The 20537-nt window shown below is 38.7% G+C and overlaps 1 protein-coding gene across 1 annotated transcript; it reads right to left on the bottom strand.

Moving 5' to 3' along the window:
- Positions 1-15917: 15917 nt before the first annotated feature.
- LOC147905274 (geranylgeranyl pyrophosphate synthase, chloroplastic-like) lies at positions 15918-17397 on the bottom strand. The gene has a single exon (XM_087379231.1). It carries the CDS (start codon positions 17327-17329, stop codon positions 16160-16162), a length of 1170 nt encoding a protein of 389 aa, XP_087235357.1. The 5' UTR covers positions 17330-17397; the 3' UTR covers positions 15918-16159.
- Positions 17398-20537: the final 3140 nt, after the last annotated feature.

Genomic DNA, 20537 nt, shown 5'->3' with positions numbered 1-20537 from the left:
ACGGAATTTTCTCTCAACGGAAGTGAAGGGAAGGATCTCACAATCACTCAAGAGAACTCTCAATCTCACAATCTCTCTCACACTCTCAAGAAACTCAATGTCTTAGTAGAAGACAAGGAAGCTCTGATACCATGACAAAATATGAAGATTGGAGAGGAGAAGAGTGGAGATGAGGAGAGAGGGCACAGCTAGAGAGCACACCACAAATGACTAACTGTACACTAGAATTAGTTGAAAAAATAGAATATATACAAACCCTTTTAGGGTTAGGGTTAGGGGATCTAACCCTTTCCTTTATAGCACTCTATAAGGTTAGTGCTATGCACATATGATCACGTGATGGTGCTATGCACACATGATCACATGATGTTGAGTGTGAACTCTCAACACCTTCCCTCAAGATCAACATCATGAAGTAGGCCTTCCCTCAAGATGATGATTCTGGGGAATCGAAGAAGGACTGAGCATTACATTCCATCAGGGCCATGTCACCCCCTTGGTGGCCATGGATATATATTATTGATGTCCACAGGTGGTGGCTTGGGTTTAGTAAGCTAGTGGTGGATAGTGTGAAGGCCTCGGCAACTTTGAAACATCGATACCCAACGTCTCAAAATTTGTGTGGTATCTTTTCACCTAGCAAACCGCCACTCCTACCACATGATGCTTGAATCCATGCACAAGTCATGGATATTATGTTGTATGGATATGGATTATGTTATATGACTCCCAATTAGTTGCTTGAGTTCCCATAAAAGTTTGATGTAGTAGATGGGAGAATCGACCATAGTAGGTTTGGGAAATTGTTGTACTTGGGTGAGAATCAACGTGCGTTTGGTTTTGAAAATGTTGTGCTACCTTTGAGCACGTTCCTCCACAAAATGGCTGAAATACCAAACTTCCTTGTCATAGACCGAGATAATAGGTTGTACAGGATTCAAAATTTCTTGGTGCATGGAGGGTGTAGTAAACACTTCATCTACTTTAGGCTATTGAGATAAACCTTGTAATGGATGGGCATCTCCTCCCTACCCGATAAACCCTGTAACGGATGGGCATCTCCTCCCTACTCAAAAAATGCTACAAAACTTCTATGGTGGCCATAGCATTTGGGAGACCCTCAACCATCAAAATTGGCTCGGTAGATTCTGCTATCTGCTCCATCTGCATCTCCTTATCTAACACCTTTGCCAAAACTCACATCTAAACTAACATGTTAAAACTATAGTCTATTTGTGTCGCCTTCTCGATACTCACTACCTGACTTGAATGTAGCATCAGAAGGGAATGGTGGCAAAGTAAGAGGGCGAGAGTGAGATCCCTATTTGGCCTTGCTCATCTAGACTTCCTGCTCTTTTGGTCCACCGTTTCCCCACCTTCATCCATTCCCTTTACTTCGGACGTGCCATGTTGGTTATTCCCCTCCAATTTCTCTTATTTCTTGAGGGTAGCCTCCTAGTCGTTTCCCCCCTATTTGTCCTCTTATACCTTGGGGGTGCCCTCCTTGTCATTTCCCCCTGTTTGTTTTGCTTGGAGGTTCCCTTGCCACTGTTGTTTTCCTTTGGCTAACATTGTATTTATACTTTTTGTACTTTTTTCCCAAACCAATCACCTCCACTTGATATTGACCTAGTAGACTCAAAAAGGGGTGTTTTTGCAAAACTATAAATATCTATCTCCACAAATTATGATCTGTAGAAACAAAGGTGTAGGTATAGTGAGCGGGAAAGAGAATGTGAGGGGTCACATGTGACACACCCCTTAATATGTGGACACATAGAACTTGATTCTTACATGCCCACCTAAGGCTTGAGCCTTCTATTACTAGCTAGTTTGTAATTATTTTTAATTTATAATTAATTCTTTAATTATCATTTTTATTAATTTCTTAATTATTAATCACTTTTTATTACTAATCCTTTTGTATTCCCAAATAATTTTTTAATTAATGATTAATTTTCTAATTTTTAATACTTTTTGTTAGTTCTTTAATTATTATTTACTTTTATTACTAACTAGTTTTTTAATTAATTCATAATCTATTTCTTAATTTAAGCTTAATTATTAATAAGATAGAGTTCAAAAGTTGTTGATACCAACATAGAGGTGGTCTAAAGACACACCATTTTGGAAAAGATGTAGAGATCACTGACAAGGAACTGCCACATAGGGACATACTATTAAGTTACACGGCGCTGCGGAACAAAAATTTAACAAAGAATAGAGAGTACACAACAAACTGAAGACGAACAAAATTTTCCTTCAATACTGATGTAGTATAGATGATGGCTCCATCCACCCATGCACTCCCACAATGGAGCTTAGATGGCGATCTAGACAGATACTAGGTGAAGAGCTACTAGCTGGAAGATCTCTACTAGGAGATCTGATCTTGTACAATGAACTGGGGAGGTCGGGTCTTTATAGCTATGAGGGCGGTAGTCAGATCAATGTAGTCGGTGGAACTGACTAGTCAACCTAGTCGGTGAAGCCGACCAGTCAACCTAGTCGATGGAACTGACCAGTTGTCCATGGAATATTCAAGGAATATTCCCTATACTGTTTCCTTGGGAGCTCTCACTCCCGAACCCCCACCAGGGGTGCCGTTGGGCCCCCCTGGGTGGGGGCCAGTTAGCCCCTAGACCCCAGGGAGAGCAAGGGGATCCCACACAATCACCTTTCTACCATCAACGGTCTCATTGATAGACCTCATCTGACATGCAAGTCAGGATCCATCTAGTGTCCCAAGCTCACACATGGCTTCTCCTCATATGGGGGCTTTACAACTTGAGCACCTTGGACCACTGGTGGTTACCAAGAGGGTGGGGCATTGAGCATATCTAACACATATCTACTCTTACACTTCAGAATCTCTTTTGGAGTCATCAGACTCTGTTAATGCATCTTTAGTTGGATCAAGTCTACCCAAATAATATTTGATATGTGTGAGGCTAGTGTCAGAGATCATGATATTTTTTCCACATCATACCCATGCTTCTTTTTCTCATTTCTTTTCCATTTCAAAGAACCCTCATAAATTTTCTTCATTGTATACCTATTTGGGAGATTGTTTAATGGTTTGGGTTCATACCATAATGCTGTGAATATGATAGGGATTCTCATTTCATCCTTCCCTATCCGAGCAACCTTTGCAACCCAAATTGGTCCCCCTTGGACATCCAACTCTGATTTTGGATCTGTTGCACAAATGGCACCAAAAAGACCCTCTTGGATTTCATTGGATGGTATAAAATCTGGCAACAGATTATCACCCTTCCTACCACAAAATTTATGGGGAAAAAGGCATTGCTCATCTTCTTGCATATTTTCAACTATAGTGGACTCTCTAGAAAATGCATTATCTCACTACTACAAAACTAGGTAGAAATGGCAATAGGAAATGGCACACAATTTCCAATTTTGCCATTTCTTATGTATGAAATGGCACTAGCTTCTCAAATTGCCATATTTTTGCAAAAATGACAGTTAGAAATGGCAACTAGTTCTTGAACTGACATTTCTTTGAAAGAAATGGCAACCTTTTATTGTTTGCCATTTCTTAGTAATAATTGGTAGCACCAAATGGCAACCAATTCTTGATAGCCCTTTCTTACGAAGAAATGGCAGCAAATTCTTGATTGCCATTTCTTATAAGGAAATGACAATAAATTCTTGACTGCCATTTCTTATGAAGAAAAGGTAGCAAATTCTTGATTGCCATTTCTTGACTGTCGCTTCGTTCAAAAAAATGGCAAGCACTTCTTGACTGCCATTTTTTAAGAAGAAATGGTAGCACAAAATGGCAACGATCTCTTGATTGCCACTTCTTACGAAGAAAAGAAAACCATTTTTTAACTGCCATTCTTACCAAGAAATGGTAGCACAAAATGCATATGTGGAGTAAAATTACACAATTGGCCATTCAGTTGCTGCAAAGATCTTATTGTTGCCAAAGATTCAGTACTACTATTCACAACATTGATATTACTATCACTATTTATGTATTGTCTAAGTGTGAAAGATTAATCAAAAGTCTTAAGTGCATCAATACTCATAGTACACAGTGTGAAGAAGTCATCTAAAATTCTAAGGAATAACTTTTACCTTTTATAACACACGCATTTTACTTGATAACAAATATTATTCAATACTTGATTGAGAAATAAATAATACAATTTTTACATAGTAAAATAAAATATAAAATTAGTAAGACATTACATGAAGAGTTTTCCAAGAAACATTCAAGCCTATGGTTTGACCCAATGTCTAAATCTCATAATTTTCTTTGAATATACAAGCATTCTTAATGATTGCATCATCAACACTCCCTACGGTGGGTATGATACTTTGTATAGGACTTAATGAAAGTAATAGAATTGTTTTTTCAAAAGTTTTATGTGGATCAAGTATATTTTTCATGGCCGGGAATGTGACTTTCCACAATTCTTACCATGCAATGTGGATGAGTGTTAAAAATATGCATCGGTGTGCTTCTAGCATATGTGTGTGGGTTTGATTGGATATGATACTTTATAAAGTCTTCATACCCTTATCCTTGCAAATTTTTGATTTGATAGGATATCATTTTCATGGTTGGGCAGGCGTATTTTCACAATTCTTAAACATGCATCATGCATGAGTGCTTCTAGCATATCTATGTGTGTCTGATAGGCATGATACTTTACATAGCTTCAACGAGATAAAAACCCCTGTGCTTTCAAAGTTTGATGGGGATCAGCCATCAATTTCATGGTTGGGCATGTGTATTTTCAAATTTCTTACCATTCATTGTGCATGAGTGCTAAAAATTATGCTACAAATCAAGTAATGAGTAAAAAGCAACAAAGTAATCAAAACAAATTGAAGCAAGCAAGCAAGCAACAAGATGCAATCATATCAAGCAAGTAATTGGGAAATTTTGGCAGCATCTCCCCTGGGCCATAGAAAAATCTCAAATTTGCCTTTTGTGCAACCACAAAGACATAAGAAACGTGTAAACACACAATGAAGATTCCAAACATTATTTAATGCAAATGAAATGGTTTGGAAGCTTACCTAGAAGAAGAAATTTGAAGACAAACCACTCAAAATATCATCCACTTCTTTAGTTTCCAAAATAGAAATCTTCTTCTTTAAGCTTGGAGTGGAGGGGAGTGGGCCAACAGTGGTGTGGGTGGTGTAGGGATGGAAGGGAGGGTAGGGAGATGGTGGAAAGGTCATGAGGAAGAGGCAAAAAGTTGGCAAGATCTCAAACAAGAGAGGTGTGGCAAAAAAAGAGGCATTTGGGTTTGCTTTTTGAAAGTTTATCTGAGTCGGTATAAGCATCGGTATATACTGGCACCTATACCGATGAAAATAAAATTTTCCTTTGTTTTTGCATTTCTTAAAAATTTTAGTACTTCTCTCACTTCTAGTTTCTTACTAGGTTTAATAAATGATGACTTGTATTGGATTACAAAATCTTGTAGCCTAGGAGGCCTTGTTTTAGGGTGCATGTTGACTTTTGTTATTATATCTCCTATTTTACCACACCTTGCACCTTTTAAAACATACATCATTGTACTTCTAGCCATGCATATGGTATTAGATGTGCATGATATTTTTCAAAAGCCTCAAACTAGATGATTTCAAGTCCTATGCAAAGAATCATGGCCATTTGATGTCATTTTCATGGATTAGATTGGATATTTCCTAGTTTCGCACCATCTATCATGCATGGTCATTGAAAAGCATGCATCTGTCAACTTCTAGCCATGCAAATCACATTTGATAAGCATCATACTTTGCGCAAGTAGGAAAACGGGTGAGTTTAAGGCTTGTGCAAAGTATCATGGCCATTTGGTGTCATTTTCATGGCATGGAATGGATATTTCCTAGTTTCTCACCATGCATCATGCATCAATATTAAAAAACATGCATCGGTGTGCTTGTGGCCCTAAAAATGGTATTTTATGGACAAAATACTTTGATCAAGCCTTAAACTTGGTAATTTTAATGCATGTGCAAAGTATCATAGCCATTTGATGTCATTTTCATGGCTTGGAATGGATATTTCCTAGTTTTTCACCATGCATCATGCATGAGTGTTGAAAAACATGCACTGATGTGTTTCTAGCCAGGCAAATGGTATTTTATGGACATGAAACTTTGTAAAAGCCTAAAAATAGGTGATTTCATGGCCTGTGCAAAGTATCATGTCATTTTCATGGCTTGGAATGGATATTTCCTAGTTTTTCACTATGCATCATGCATGAGCATTAAAAACATGCATTGGTGTGCTTCTAACCATAAAAATGGTGTTTTCTGGGAATATATGATACTTTGCACAAGCCTTAAACAAGGCAATTTCAATCCCTATGCAAAGTATCATGCCCATGTAATGTCAATTGCATGGCTAGTTGTTCACCATGCATCATGCATGAGCATTGAAATACATGCACCGGTGTGCTTCCAGCCATAAAAATGGTATTCAAAAGACATGATACTTTCTAACAGCCTTAAAATTGTGTATTTTAAGTCCTATTCAAAGTATCATGGCTATCAGATGTGGTCTACATGGCTTAAATCAGATATTTCCTAGTTTTTCACATGCATTATGCATGCCCATTCAAAAATATGCATTTGTCAGCTTCTAGCCATGAAAATGACATCCAAAAGTCATGACACTTTGCACAAGCCGTAAACTAGCAAGTTCCAGCCTTTGCAAAGTATCATGCCCATCGGATCTCATTTGCTTGTCTTGGCATGGATATTTCTCATGCATGAGCATTGAGAAACATGCATCGGTGTGTATTATATCAATGTGTGTCTAGAAATGAAATTGGTATTATATGGGCATGATATTTTTTATAAGCCTTAAAATAGGAGATTTAAAGTCATGTACAAAGTATCACGGCCGTTTGATGTCATTTGCATTGCTTGGAATGGATAGTTCCTAGCTTCTCACCATGCATCATGAATGAGCATTGAAAAACATGCATCGGTATGCTTCTAGCCATGAAAATGGTATTTTATGGGCATGATACTTTTCAAAAGACTTAAATTAGTGAATTTTAAGGCCTATGCAAAGTTTCATTACCATTGGATATCATTTGCATGGCTTGGAATGGATTTTTCATTAGTTTTTCACGATTCACCAGCATTGAAAAACATGCATTGGTGTGATTCTAGCCATGATATAATGGTATTAAATGGGTCTAAAACTTTACAAAATGCTTAAAATAGGTGAGTTCAACTCCTTTGCAAAGTATCATGGCCATTTGATGTCATGTTCATGGCTTGGAATGGATAGTTCCCACCATGCATCATGCGTGAGCATTGAAAAGCATGCATCGTTATGCTTCTAGCCATGAAAATGGTATTTTATTGGCATGATACTTTTCACAAGCCTTAAAAAATGTGAATTCAAGGCCCGTGCAAAGTATCATGGCCATCCCGCATTGTTTTCATGGCTTGGAATGGATATTTCCTAGTTTTTCACCATGCACTAGTGCATCTAGTATGGAAAATATGAGGCCACTCCTCCTCTACCAAATCTCCTGCTCGCACGCAATTATCCATGCACACCTGCACCACATTATCTAGCCCAATATCAAGAATGGCATCTTTTAATATCCCAAAAATGTATTCCCCTGATTTATACTACCCATTAGTATCCACAGACTTCAAGAAGACAGATCCAAAAATGCATGAGACCATAATATTAATGATAGGCCTACGCCGATCAGCCCCATCACACACTATGTTGCATCCATACTTTTTCCATTTCTCTCAAAACTACAGCAACTCTTGATCTATGCATACGGTGTCATTTTTCAGCTCCGAAGTGCACAAGGATTTGTAAGATGGAGGCTTAAAGCTAGGCCAACCTTGGCCAATTGCATGGACCATTTCCAAAAAATATGGAGTGGAGCCTCACCTTCCAATGAGGAATGTCCTCTGCAAAGAAAAAGCATTGAAGAGCAATGTGGGCGCCCTTCCATGCTTGGGACTCCCATGCCTTGGCCAAGGTTCCCTTTGACACTTTTTGTTTCTTCTTTTTTGGTTCATGTGTATAAGCACTTGCACTTGCAGCACCACTCTCCTAGGCATCTCCCAAATCAGCCACATCTGCATCAAGCTCTTCTGCAAATTATTTTTATCTGCCTTTGCTTGCAACCTTCTGCATGCACGTCTTTCACATTTTTAGGGGCGGAGGAGCAAGGGTCAACCCCAAGGACTGTCAGCCCAAAAAAGTGTGCTCTTATGCGAGTAGGCCCTCCATCCCATTTGTGAGGGTAGTACTTGCATTTACAAGTGAATTGGCCCTTTCCCAAAGGCTTCACTGCCTCCACAAATTCCCATTCTTCTCCTTTCTTTCTTCCCATCGAGAGAGAGAGAGAGAGAGAGAGAGAGAGATAAAAATCTAAAATTTAGAATCTAGATCTAGATAGAGAAGATAATGTTAAGACTTAAGATTCATGTTTCAACTTTCAACTTTCAACCGACATGGGAGAGATAAGAGGGAGTGACCTCGGTCCTCCAAATTTCAATCGATCCTGGGACATGAATCCTATTTCCTAAGGTCACACCGTCAGACTTTAGCCTGGTCAGCTCTCAGGCCTGGCTACTGAACTTTGAAGTGTCTTAAAGGCTTCAAGGTTGGCTAGCTGGTCATACGATCATACCATCGTATGGCTGGAGCCTGCTGTGCTACCTGGCTATACAAAATCCAAATGAGGTTGCAGGCTAGAAATCACAAATGTACGGGTGCCATGGGCCACGGGCCAATGGAGATGTGTACGGGCAAAAAATAATTAAACAATGAAACGTCATTGTTTTGTTCTTTTTGAGGGCTGAAAATAGTCACGTATAAAATACCATATGATACAGATGAAGAATATTAAAGATGATGCAATTATAGAAAGAGAAAGATATCTTAGAAGGGCATCTAGAGAGGCCAAGAAAGCAGAATTTATTGAGTTGGGACATTGTATTTAGGTGGATGTAAATGAGGAACAAGTTCGTTGTGGAATACACAAAGATTCATATGCTCAGACAATAACTCAAGCCATCTGTAGGCATATGGATCTCTCATTGCAATCAATTAAAGTTGTATCGATCATTCAAAAGGAGGCAGTGAGAAGATATGTTGATGTAAGGCTTGACTTTTTCTTGATATCTTTTGATGGTCTTACTTTTAAATGTTTAGTATTTAAAATTTCTTTTATATCGATGAATACTTTTGTGTATCTTTTTTTGTATTTGCAAGCTCAATATGAATGTAATATCAGTGAGATAAATGCTGGAAAACTATAGTCTCAAAAGCATTCAAAGTGAACAAACAGGATGTATGTGAATTTTTTAAGTATTCTATTAAAAACTTGTTTACTTTAACATTGATTTTTTTGAGTTTTTATTAATGTGTTGTTTGTTATGAGTTGATGCTAGGCTTATAGTGTTTACTTATGGGATGGAGATGATGTACAAAAACCAACATGGCTACCAGATGATGTATGGGAAAGAATAAAGACAATTCAAAAGAATTCAAGGTACACACACACACACACACACACACATTTTATTGCAAGTATCATATGTTCTTTCTTTATTCTATTTAACTTAACTACATTTTGACATTGTTTTTAGAGTTCTAGTGAAAGAAATAAGAGAAATAAAAAGGCCCAAAAAAATGTTACGAATTTAGGTCGAAAGGGTTATGTTGGAATGAAACAAGAACTTGTAAGTTTAATAGTTTTCTTTCTTTTCATAATTCCTGTTTTTATAGTAGTACTCTTTGATAAATCCACATGTATGACAAATATTTTAAACATGTAGATCTCTTGACTTCAAATGTCTCCTTGATATCAAGAGGTGTTTTCAGAAGCTCATACCTCAAAAGGATATGGGTTGAAAGGAAGAGGAATACTATCTGACTATGCATTGTCTAGAGAGACCAATGGTGTTGTTTCCTTAGAGGTACTTCATGTTCTCTTTGTTTTATGAATATAAATTATTAATATATGAAATATAATATTAATTTGATATATTTCATGTTTTTTATTGTATAGAATCCTTATCCAAATGACAATGGGGATAATAACATTTTTGGTCCAAGACTGGTTGTACCTACTATAAAGACTACTTGTGGCAAAAAAAAAATTGCAATCGGTGATTTAGACCAAGTGATACATGAGAAGACTACTGAGTTGCAAAGAAAGACATATGAAAAGGATAAGGCTATGGATGCCTTGCAAGAGCAACTTAATGATTTGAGGAAAAGCATTTTCGCTCTACTTTTGATAAATTTCATGCCTACTTCATGATAATTTTCACAAAAAAGATGATTCATACTCACACACACACACACACACATGCACGCATGCATGTATTGTAGATATTGCTTTGAAAAGGTTTATGGATCTTTGAGTAGAGTAGAAAGCATTCACATGAGCCATTATTAAGTATCATATTTACTTTATTTTAAAAAGATTCATCAATCAACAATTGGAGTAGAAAAGACTGTAGCAAAAACAAATGACATACATGTTTTCGAAGTAAGTTGAATTTATTTATTTTTCTTAATTAGTATGGTAATGACCATAACATTTTTTGATATTTTTCATAAATATATTTTAATCAAATATTCTACTAATGATCTCTTGAATGTATCTTTGTAGGTTGATGTTTTTCAAAGGGGACAACGAGTAAAATCTTACGCAAGGATTCAAAAGACATAGTTGGAATAGGGACAATAATTAGTTTGGATCCTTCATTTAGAGTTCATACTATACCAATAGGAGTCGGTTATTTCATTTAGAGTTCATACTATACCAATAGGAGTTGGTTATGTAGTAGTAAGAGTTGATGATGCAATCATTAAGGATGCTTGTATATTTAAAGCAAATAATAAGATTTAGACATTGGGTCAAGCCGTAGGCTTGAATGTTGCTTGGAAAACTCTTCATATAATGTCTTTATAATTTTATATTTTATTTTATGTAAAAATTGTATTATTTATTTCTCAATTAACTATCAAATAATATTTGTTATCAAGTAAAATGTGTGTGTTATATAAAAGGTAAAATTTATTCCTTAGAATTTTAGATGACTTCTTCACACTGTGTACTATGAGTACCGATGCACTTAAGACTTTTGATTAATCTTTCATACTTAGACCATAAATTTCATTCATGGATACCAAGTATCAAATGTAAAATTTTAGTAATTTAAGATTCCAATGTCATGTAACTTTTTGGCCCATTTTATAAGCTAGTAGAAGTTTAAACAAATTTGCCCATTTTGAATGCTATTGTTTATAAAATAAGAAATGGCAATTGTGATTCCATTTCTTACCATTTGTAACCTAATAACTGGCATTTCGTATGTCACTTTATTTCCATTTTCAACATGAAATCTTGCAAATTTTAAGTCATCTTTTGCCATTTAGAATATAATAAGTGACAATATTTATGCCACCTTTTGCCATTTTTTTCACAGTTGGTCTCAAATGTAGTGCCATTTCATGCATTAAAAATGGAAAAAATATATGGTACTTTTGATTGCCATTTCAATTATGGAAATGGCACTTTTAGTTGTCATTTCATACATAAAAGTGGCAAAATATATGGCACTTTTGGTTGCCATTTTAGACATCAAAATGGCAAAAATATATGGCACTTTTGGTTGCCATTTCATACAAAAAAATGGCAAACTTTTGGTGGCCATTTAAGACATAAAATGGCAAGAATATATGGTACTTTTGGTTGCCATTTTGCATGTGGAAATGGCAAAACTATATGGCACTTTTAGTTGCCATTTAATACGTAAAAATGGCAAAATATATGGCACTTTTGGTTAGAAATATATGGCACTCTTGGTTGCCATTTTGTATGTGGAAATGGCAAAACTATATGGCACTTTTAGTTGCCATTTCATATGTAAAAATGGCAAAATATATGGCACTTTTGGTTGCCATTATGGACATAGAAATGGCAAAAATATATGGCACTTTTGGTTGCCATTTCCAAAAAATGGCACATGTGGAAATGGTGGCAAGAAAGTGCCATTTAATAATGTAGAAATGTCACTTTTGGGCTGCCATTTCTACCTAGTTTTGCAGTAGTGTCTTCTGTTGACTCAATTGTTGCGGCCAAAATAGGTTTGAATATTCTATGCTTGGTAAATTCTCTTGCTCTTTTAGATATTCGACAAGATCTTCTTCATTTTTTGTGATTATCTCCATATGTTTCTCAGCCTGCTCTAGGTATTTTTGCATCATACTCCTAACATGAGAAATGAGTGCTTGCAAGCCTTTGATTTCATCCATGTCATGTGCTTTGTTTTTTGTGAGAGCTAATGTAGTCTCCTCCAAGGGGATTATTCATTCTAGTAAACTGTATGGCGCACTCCATAAATTATTTGTGTCCCACTGAGTAGTACTTCCACTGCATCACTGGAGTATTTTCATGCATGCTAAATTGAAAATAGTGTGGATTTGTGTGCCCACATAATGCATCACCTCCCCATTTCAAATGTGGTTCTATGCAATCTATCATCCTCCCTAGGATAACCACTTCTGACTCTTCCTTTTGAGAACCTCCAATTTTTTGTTTGATTCGACATTTCATGTTGTCCATTGTCAAAACATTCCTTGACTTCAATTCTCCAGAGATAACACTAAATATTTGATTCATGGATTCATGTGTATGGCCGACAAGAATTAATCCCACTTGTTTAGATATTTTCAGACCAACCAACGTAGAGCACAAAGCAAAAAGTATCTATTCTTATTTTCTCTCTAGCAATTATCAACCTATATATGCAAGATGCGAGGTAAATATCCAAAAAGTATCTATTCTTATTTTCTCTCTAGCAATTATCAACCTATATATGCAAGATGCGAGGTAAATATCCATGTGCATCCTTGACCTTTCATATTGCTTTCATGATGGATGTTGCCACTTGGTTACTATCATGTTCATGCAAGCTATCAATCCATAGATCACAAAAGAGCCAAAATCCATGTACTAATACTCCACACAAGTGTGTTTTTAGTCCACGTTCACCCTCCAATGGAGGTAGGGTGCATCTGAATGTAGGAAAATTTGTTGTATTCTGGTCCATGCCATCAATGGTGATGCCCATAGACTTCTTGACATTTGAAAGAGCTTCCTCCCTCCAAGAAGCATACACCATTCTAGCATCTTGCACATGACGTAATGTATTTCTCTCCATCTTATATATTATCCTTGTTGATATTTCTCGCATTTATATGATCAATGTCCTTTTTCAATTCATCACATGTGTTGCATTTTGACATTCTTGCTTTGATAACGTCTTCACATTGCAAAATTGTCCATGCCAAATTTTGTAAAAAGTAGCTATAGAAATTTCTCTCTCTTCTCTTTCTTGTTATATTTTGTTAATGGACTCTAGCACAACCTTCTTTAGCATTCCTAGAGGAAGATGGCGTTGGCACACGATACTTCCATCTGACATTGTTTGTGGACGATGAGGTTGTGGCAATGCGTTGTCTTTAACTATTCGCTTTAAAGTTGTAGCTGCATTCATTTCTATGAACTTTATGAATCACCTTATCTTTGACTTTTGCCCATATTCCCTAGCAGGTACATGTGATAATCCACTTAACAATTGGTATCCTCGATTACAAATGACTAGTCCATTAACCATCGGCACCAACCAAGGTTGGCATAACGTTGTCTTTAAGTTGCCTTCATGTTGTCGAAGGAAGAAAGAACACTCTGGAAGAAGATGATTGTGTCTATTTGGCCCTGTCTTTCTCCGAATACCCACACGTATAGCCTCATAAGGCATAGTTTCTTACAACAAACTTTCATTATAGTTTCATGTATATTATGTTTGGATAGCAGTACATGCCTCTTGGGTTTTGGAATTGGTGCCATGATTTGTCGCCTCTTAAAACTTACGTACTTTCCTTTTTAGCCTAGCATCTTTCTTTTCCTATTGGACATGACATCGTTACAAGTCCATTTTAGATTGCATTTCTCTTGCATCTTCATTTGTAAAGTCAAATGTTGAATGGCCTTGAGAACTATTTGATGATCTATAATACCTTGGAAATGGCGATCTTTTAGACATTGAGTTCATTGCAGCTAATAGTTTGGATCCAAAAGAAGAGGATGAGAGAGAGGGAGAGCCAAAAGAGAGAGCCACACAAGTTTTGGTGGGTGCAGAACACCCTAAACTTCTTTGTCATTCATTTATATATGTGTTTGAGTATTGTACATAACCGGGGTTAAGGTACAGTGGCCTTTAACCCCCACACTTCCTAAGTCATATTCTAATTCTCAATAATTATAGGCCTCTCCTTAAAAGGATGATGAAAACATTAACATAAAGAGATACGAGCTAATCCTTTTGTGATTGGGAATTGGAGAGTAGACTTTCTTTGCATTTCTCACGGTAGAGACTTCTAGTTGAGTTCATTTTTGCGTTAAAGTGTACGTATATTGAACAACCTTGCTTTTCGACTCAAGTTTCCCAAGCGCGTTGTGGATGGGCCATATGGGGCTGCTGCAGAGGACTACAAGAATTGCAATGAGGAGCTTTTCATCATCGTCACAGGAGTGTGTAAGATGCGCAAGGCATGTGGGGAAGGTAGAGAGCGGGGAGGCGGAGGGGGAGCGAGGGGGGAGGGGAGTAGCGGGGAGGGCAGGGGGAGGAGGGAGGGTAGGGCAGAGCGGGGAGGTGGGGGGAGGCGGGGGGTGGGATGAGGCAAGGAGGTGGGGGCAGCAGGCAAGGGATGGGATGAGGCAAGGAGGGCGCAAGGAGCAATGGGGAGGGAGCGAGGGGCAAGCAGAGCGGGGGGTGGGTGAGGCGAGGAGGGTAGGGGGGGTGGTGAGGGTGCGGTAAGGAACCCCAACCTTTGGGATAAAGACTTTCCCAATACTTTGTAACATGATTTTGTAGACCTCTTTTATAAAATTTAATTATGATTCTAATGGGAAAAAAATTATTGGAGAGGATAGCATTGAAAGAAGCCCCATCCTGCCCTATATTTTTTTTCTTATTTCTGTTAAAGCGTTGGTATACACCGATGCCTTTACCGACACTCCAGTGTCGATATATCCTAACATCAATACTGATGCCTATATCAACAATGAGAACATTTACGTACACGTCCATATTGATGCTTTTTTTATGACGTACACACTTACAAACATTCCAACCTTTTCACTTGTTAGAAATTTTTTTTCTTTGTGTTTAGCGTCAATATCGGCTTCAGAAAGCGATTCGTGTCTTGTAGTGGAGAAGGGCTAGAGTGTGATCACTACACTAATGAGAAAATGACCATGATATTTTTTAAGGACTCTTGGGAATAAAGTTAAATTTCCATAGAATTTGGGAGTATATGTTATAGAGAAATCCACATGGCATCATCTCCTTGATGGTTTCCAATTTGCTTATCTAGCCCTCCAATATTTTAATAATGCCTTTTAGGTCCCCTTTTGCAGTCCAATTTTTTGTAATGGATTCCCATTTTCCACACACCCACACATGTATTTTTGTTGTACTTAAGGCCTTGTTTGCTTAAAGGTCACACCAAAGAGCAATCTTTGAACCGTTCAACTAGCCTCACAATAAAAGCCATTGCGAAAATTCTAACTAAGAGGAAAGAGAGCAATAACTAACTACCATTCTTTCTTTTTCAAGAATTCTATGATTAGGTGAAATTTTTGAGGACCATATCTTCCTCAGTGATTGTTCTTTTCCATATACTTATGCCAGGAAAATGTGTGGGACAAAGGTAAAGTTCTTTCATTGTTCTATAGAGATTATGTAAGATCTTCCTCCAAGATGAAAAGTTTTTGGAAGGCTCATGCTCAATTTCTAGGAGTAGCTTCGTGACGTGAAATAAAACAAAAAGAAAGCATTCGCACGGCAGCAAAGTGGAGTAAGAGCATCGCAATCTTTAAGAAGAAAGAATGCGCAATATATTAAAATCACATAAAAGGCTGATAATTATTCCCGTATGGAATTACTCGACAGTAATCAACATATGCGGACCTCTTCAGGCCACAAAGAGCGTATGTGAGCATGTAGCTGGACATCTTACATCTTCGAATCTACATTGGTCCGCCGAGCAATAGCTAACTTGGGCAGAAGCAGTACTAAGTAATGCGAGAGCGAAAATCAGCTAATTCTTGCGATGAGCAATATATTCTGCCAGGCCTATTAAGGGGACAGCCTTGATCGGCTCGAAGCTCGAGAGCTCGGCCTTCGCCTTCTCAAGCAGCTCCTCTCCATACTGCTTGGCCTTCTCCAGACCCAACAGCTTGGGATACGTAGCTTTCTCTGTCACCAGATCCTTGCCTGCTGTCTTTCCCAGCTCCTCCGACGACTGAGTAACGTCCAAGATGTCGTCTATCACTTGGAACAGAAGGCCAATGCAGCGTGCATACTGCCTCACTTTCTCAATCTCCTCTTCCGAACCCCCCGCCACAATCGCCCCCGACACCACTGAGCACTCCAGCAGCACCGCCGTCTTGTGCACATGAATGTATTCCAGGGTTTCTAAGCCTACACCTTTGTCTCCTTCGCTAAGAATATCCACAATCTGTCCTGCTACCAAGCCCTCCGCCCCTACTGCTTTCCCAAGTTCCGTCACCACCCTCAGCACTCGTTCCGGAGCCACACCCTGTGTCGCTCTACCGATGTGCTCGAAGGCAAGCGTCAGCAGGGCATCTCCCGCGAGCACGGCCGTGTCTTGGCCATATACCACATGGTTTGTAGGCTTTCCCCTTCTTAGATCGTCGTTGTCCATACACGGCAGGTCATCATGGATGAGAGACATGGTGTGTATCATTTCCATGGCGCAGGCTGCGGGCATGGCCAACTCCTCGGTTCCTCCCAAAAGCTCGCAAGCTGCGATGCAAAGCGCTGGACGTACCCGCTTTCCCCCGGCAAGAAGAGAATAACGCATCGATTCGTGAATCTTCTCGGGATAGCGCAGGGGCACGGCCTTGTCGAGTGCAGCGTTCACTGCTTTGGTCTTGGAACCCATATACTCAGAGAAATTGAAGGCGGGAACGGGACTCGGCTGTGTGGGTGCTTCCACGGCCTCTTTCAGCAGCGCCTTCACGCAGAATGAACGGAGGGGAGCACTGGCGTACTTGCAAAGAGGATCTACGGAAAAACCCAATTGCTGGCTCTTAGAGAACGCAAGCACCGCGGGGTGAGGGCGGGAGCAGCCGAAAAAGGCAGAGGATGGGATGGTACCGGCCTTGTGAGGATTAGCATCTAAAGAAACCTGCATGGGAGTGAAGGGAGTGAGGGCAAGGCCAGAGTCGCCGCAAAGCATAGCCATGAGGCTATGGAGGAAGGGTGATATTGTTTGCCAATCGTCTGTGAGATGAGAGGACGAAAGCAAGAGCAAACTACGAAGGACGGAGAGTTGATTCGAGGTGCAAATGAGGGTGCTTGACAAATTATACATTCGACGGAACCGAATGTAAAGGCTGGCGGCAGGCACCTTGGAAGGCACTCTGCGACAAGCCTTCTCAGTACGCTGGGAATCAATGTGTCCATTTATGGGCTTACTATATGCCGCTCTAGTTTGTGACCCCAATTATTAACATGACTTAAGATGCTATATGAATAGTCTTCATCAAGCCATCAAAAGTCAAGCTTTTCCCCTTCGCATTACAAATCAAATCTCCATGTCCACTTGTACTAGAGATACAATTCCACACGATTTTTAAATGTAGCTTATATGTGCGGTGGCTTTCCCATATTTCACTTTTGTGGAAATCGGCCCTCTTGTAAATAAAGGGCTACAAATATGGACTTTGTGAGAGCACGTGGTATTCAAAATCTATGGAAACGTAGGAATAGCATTATATTTAGCCTGACTTTTGTCAAGTCCAAGCGGGTATCCTAGATCTTTTAGTGTATTTTACTACTCTTTCTCCAAGTTTTCCTTTGCAGCGATTCAGGCGTTGCATAATGCTCTATAAGAGATGTATCAGCATAAAGCTGCTCATTTTACTCTTTTGTGCTAGTTTTTTGGCCTATCGAAAGGAAGGACGAAGTGAACGCGCTTGACAACAAAGCGAAAATAGCCATTTTCAAATTTTCTAGAATTTCTAATGATCTTAGGATCCACTTGGTATTGTTCCCTCTCCACATGCTATTTTTCCTCTAGAAATCCTCCACATTTTTAGCCCTCCACCCCTTCCATCCCCTCCCTCTCCCTCTCTCTCTCTCTCTCTCTCTCTCTCTCTCTCTCTCTCTCTCTCTCTCTCTCTTGTGAGCTTTCGATTCATCATCTTTGCCCTCTTGTCCGCATTGCAGACCTTCCTTGCTATTTTGAATCTAGGGAAGGCCTTAAGAATGATTTATAATCATTCACCTTTTTTTAATTTAAATACAATTCTCTTTTCTTTTGCACACACAAAAAAGAAAACTTATATGTGCCCTGGCTCTTAAAGTTAACCACCCACATCTTTGAGACTAAGTACCCAAATACCCACCCACATCTCTACTCTGGGTTCCAAAAAGAGAGGAAGGCATAGAATGAGAGAATATTTCAAAGATAACCATAGGCTCTTGCAAGAAACCATAATGGAAGCCTTGGACATTGGTGTCTCCATGATTAACCTAGGACCTAAACATCGAAACCCAATCCACAAACCACTAGGCCAAAGTCTTGGAACCTTACAATATTTTATCCAAAGTTGCATGATATTACTTTGAGTTTCTTAAACTCTCCCTAAAAATCATTTTTAGCAATATCCCCAACCCCTTACAAGTGGGTGAAAGCATGTTACGGTGTCTAAAAAAGTATTCTTTTTGGCAAAGGTTCTAGCATAGATATAGTACTAAATTGTGTACTAAAAGGCACTGATAGTTGGATTAGATTTCCACATATCGAGGACTCCACGATCTGCAATCTGCAATCTGCTCTCAATCGAGGATGATTTCCCCGCACATCGAGGAATCCGCGATCTACAATCTACTCTCAATTGACTCTCTTCTCTCTCGTGGAATCACTCACACATGTTTGAAACCATTGATAGTTGACTCTCTTCTCTCTCGGGGAGTCCTGTCTCTATCCTTGCAATCATCTCCGCTTATCTTCACTAGAGGTCTATTGCTCTCTCTCTCTCTCTCCCAGAGGTCCATTGCTCTCTCTCTCCCCGGCTCTCTCTATTCTCTATGCAAACTAGCTCTCCCCTTCTCTCTCATTGAAGCCCTCGCACTTTGGACTGTATGTTCTCTCTGGCGCAAAAACCAGTTATGTTTGAGTGATTCTCTCACACACACACTCTCTCTCTCTCTCTCTCTCTCGCTCTCTCTCTTTCTCTCTCTCTCAGGATCACTTTCTCGTACAGTAAGATTGAGCATGCATGTTTTGACGTATTGTCTTCTTGTGTCATTCATTAATTTATGATATACCATTGAAATACAATTGTGTGTAGGATGGAGAACTTCGCACTAGAAGTGACACACCATGAAGGGAACTTGCTCAATGCATTGCCACAGCATTGCTTCGAAAGGAATATGAGACACTAACATTAACCATTGTGTGACATTTCAAGCATACCACAAAAAACTTGGACTTGAGAACGAAGGCTAACATTTTGTCTAAGGTTATAAAACATCTAGATATGCAAGACATTGTCAATGAGACAAATTTTCAAAGCCAGTCCATATCAATGGCAATAGTGGGGATAATCTAAAGACATCATTGAGTCTTGTGAAAAGAGTAGAAAGTGCTAATAAGTTAGCTGTGAAGAGAGCAGCTCTGCACATGATTGCTAACACTTCAACATTTAAAGAATATAGTGATAGCAAAGTAGCTAAAGCCCTTGGATTTCAAGCACAAAATCTAAAGAAACATCACGTGGACATAAAACAAGCTTCCGTCAAATGGGCAGATGGAGGTCGAAAGCGTAGACAGGATTCCTTAAGTTGTGAGGTTGTTCAATGTGTTATCCAATTTTGGAAAGACAACACCAAGGTTTCCCCAAACAAGAAGGATGTTTTCTAGCATAGGCTTGGCCCAAAAAATTATGCAGTACATCCCACCTATTTCTTGGAGCTCACAGAGGTGCATCTTCCTTTTTTCAACGAAGCCCAAGTTACATACTATTATTTGGTACTCTTTACAACTCTTTAGTACTGTCAGGGATTATATTAGTATTGTTCAGATATTAAAGCTAACATTTAATACTATAATAGACTCTATATGAAGCAAATTTAGCACTAAATCATAGAGTCACAATACTAAATACTACATCGGGGACTTAATACGCTTATAGTATAGACCATACTTTAGAAATCAGTCCTAGGAATAAAGATAGGACAATTTAATAGTATTGTTTTCTCTTTCAAGTCAGTTATTATGACAAATAGAATTCTCGTTATGACTAATAGTACTATTTAGTGTTGATTAGTAGTATGTGATGTTTGAAATTGTTTGTATTAGAGAAGGACTTCGAGCATAATCGTTCTCTTCTTGCACTAACCTTGCTACTAGTTCTATTTAGTACTATCTAGTACTATCCCTTGCA

The sequence above is a fragment of the Dipteris shenzhenensis genome, chromosome 1 (genome assembly GCF_047967505.1).
Source record: "Dipteris shenzhenensis isolate YYH24624 ecotype China chromosome 1, Dip_SZ_1.0, whole genome shotgun sequence".
Lineage (NCBI taxonomy): Eukaryota > Viridiplantae > Streptophyta > Polypodiopsida > Gleicheniales > Dipteridaceae > Dipteris > Dipteris shenzhenensis.
Note: the sequence above shows the minus strand (reverse complement) of the source record. Positions and strands in the feature narration are given on the sequence as shown.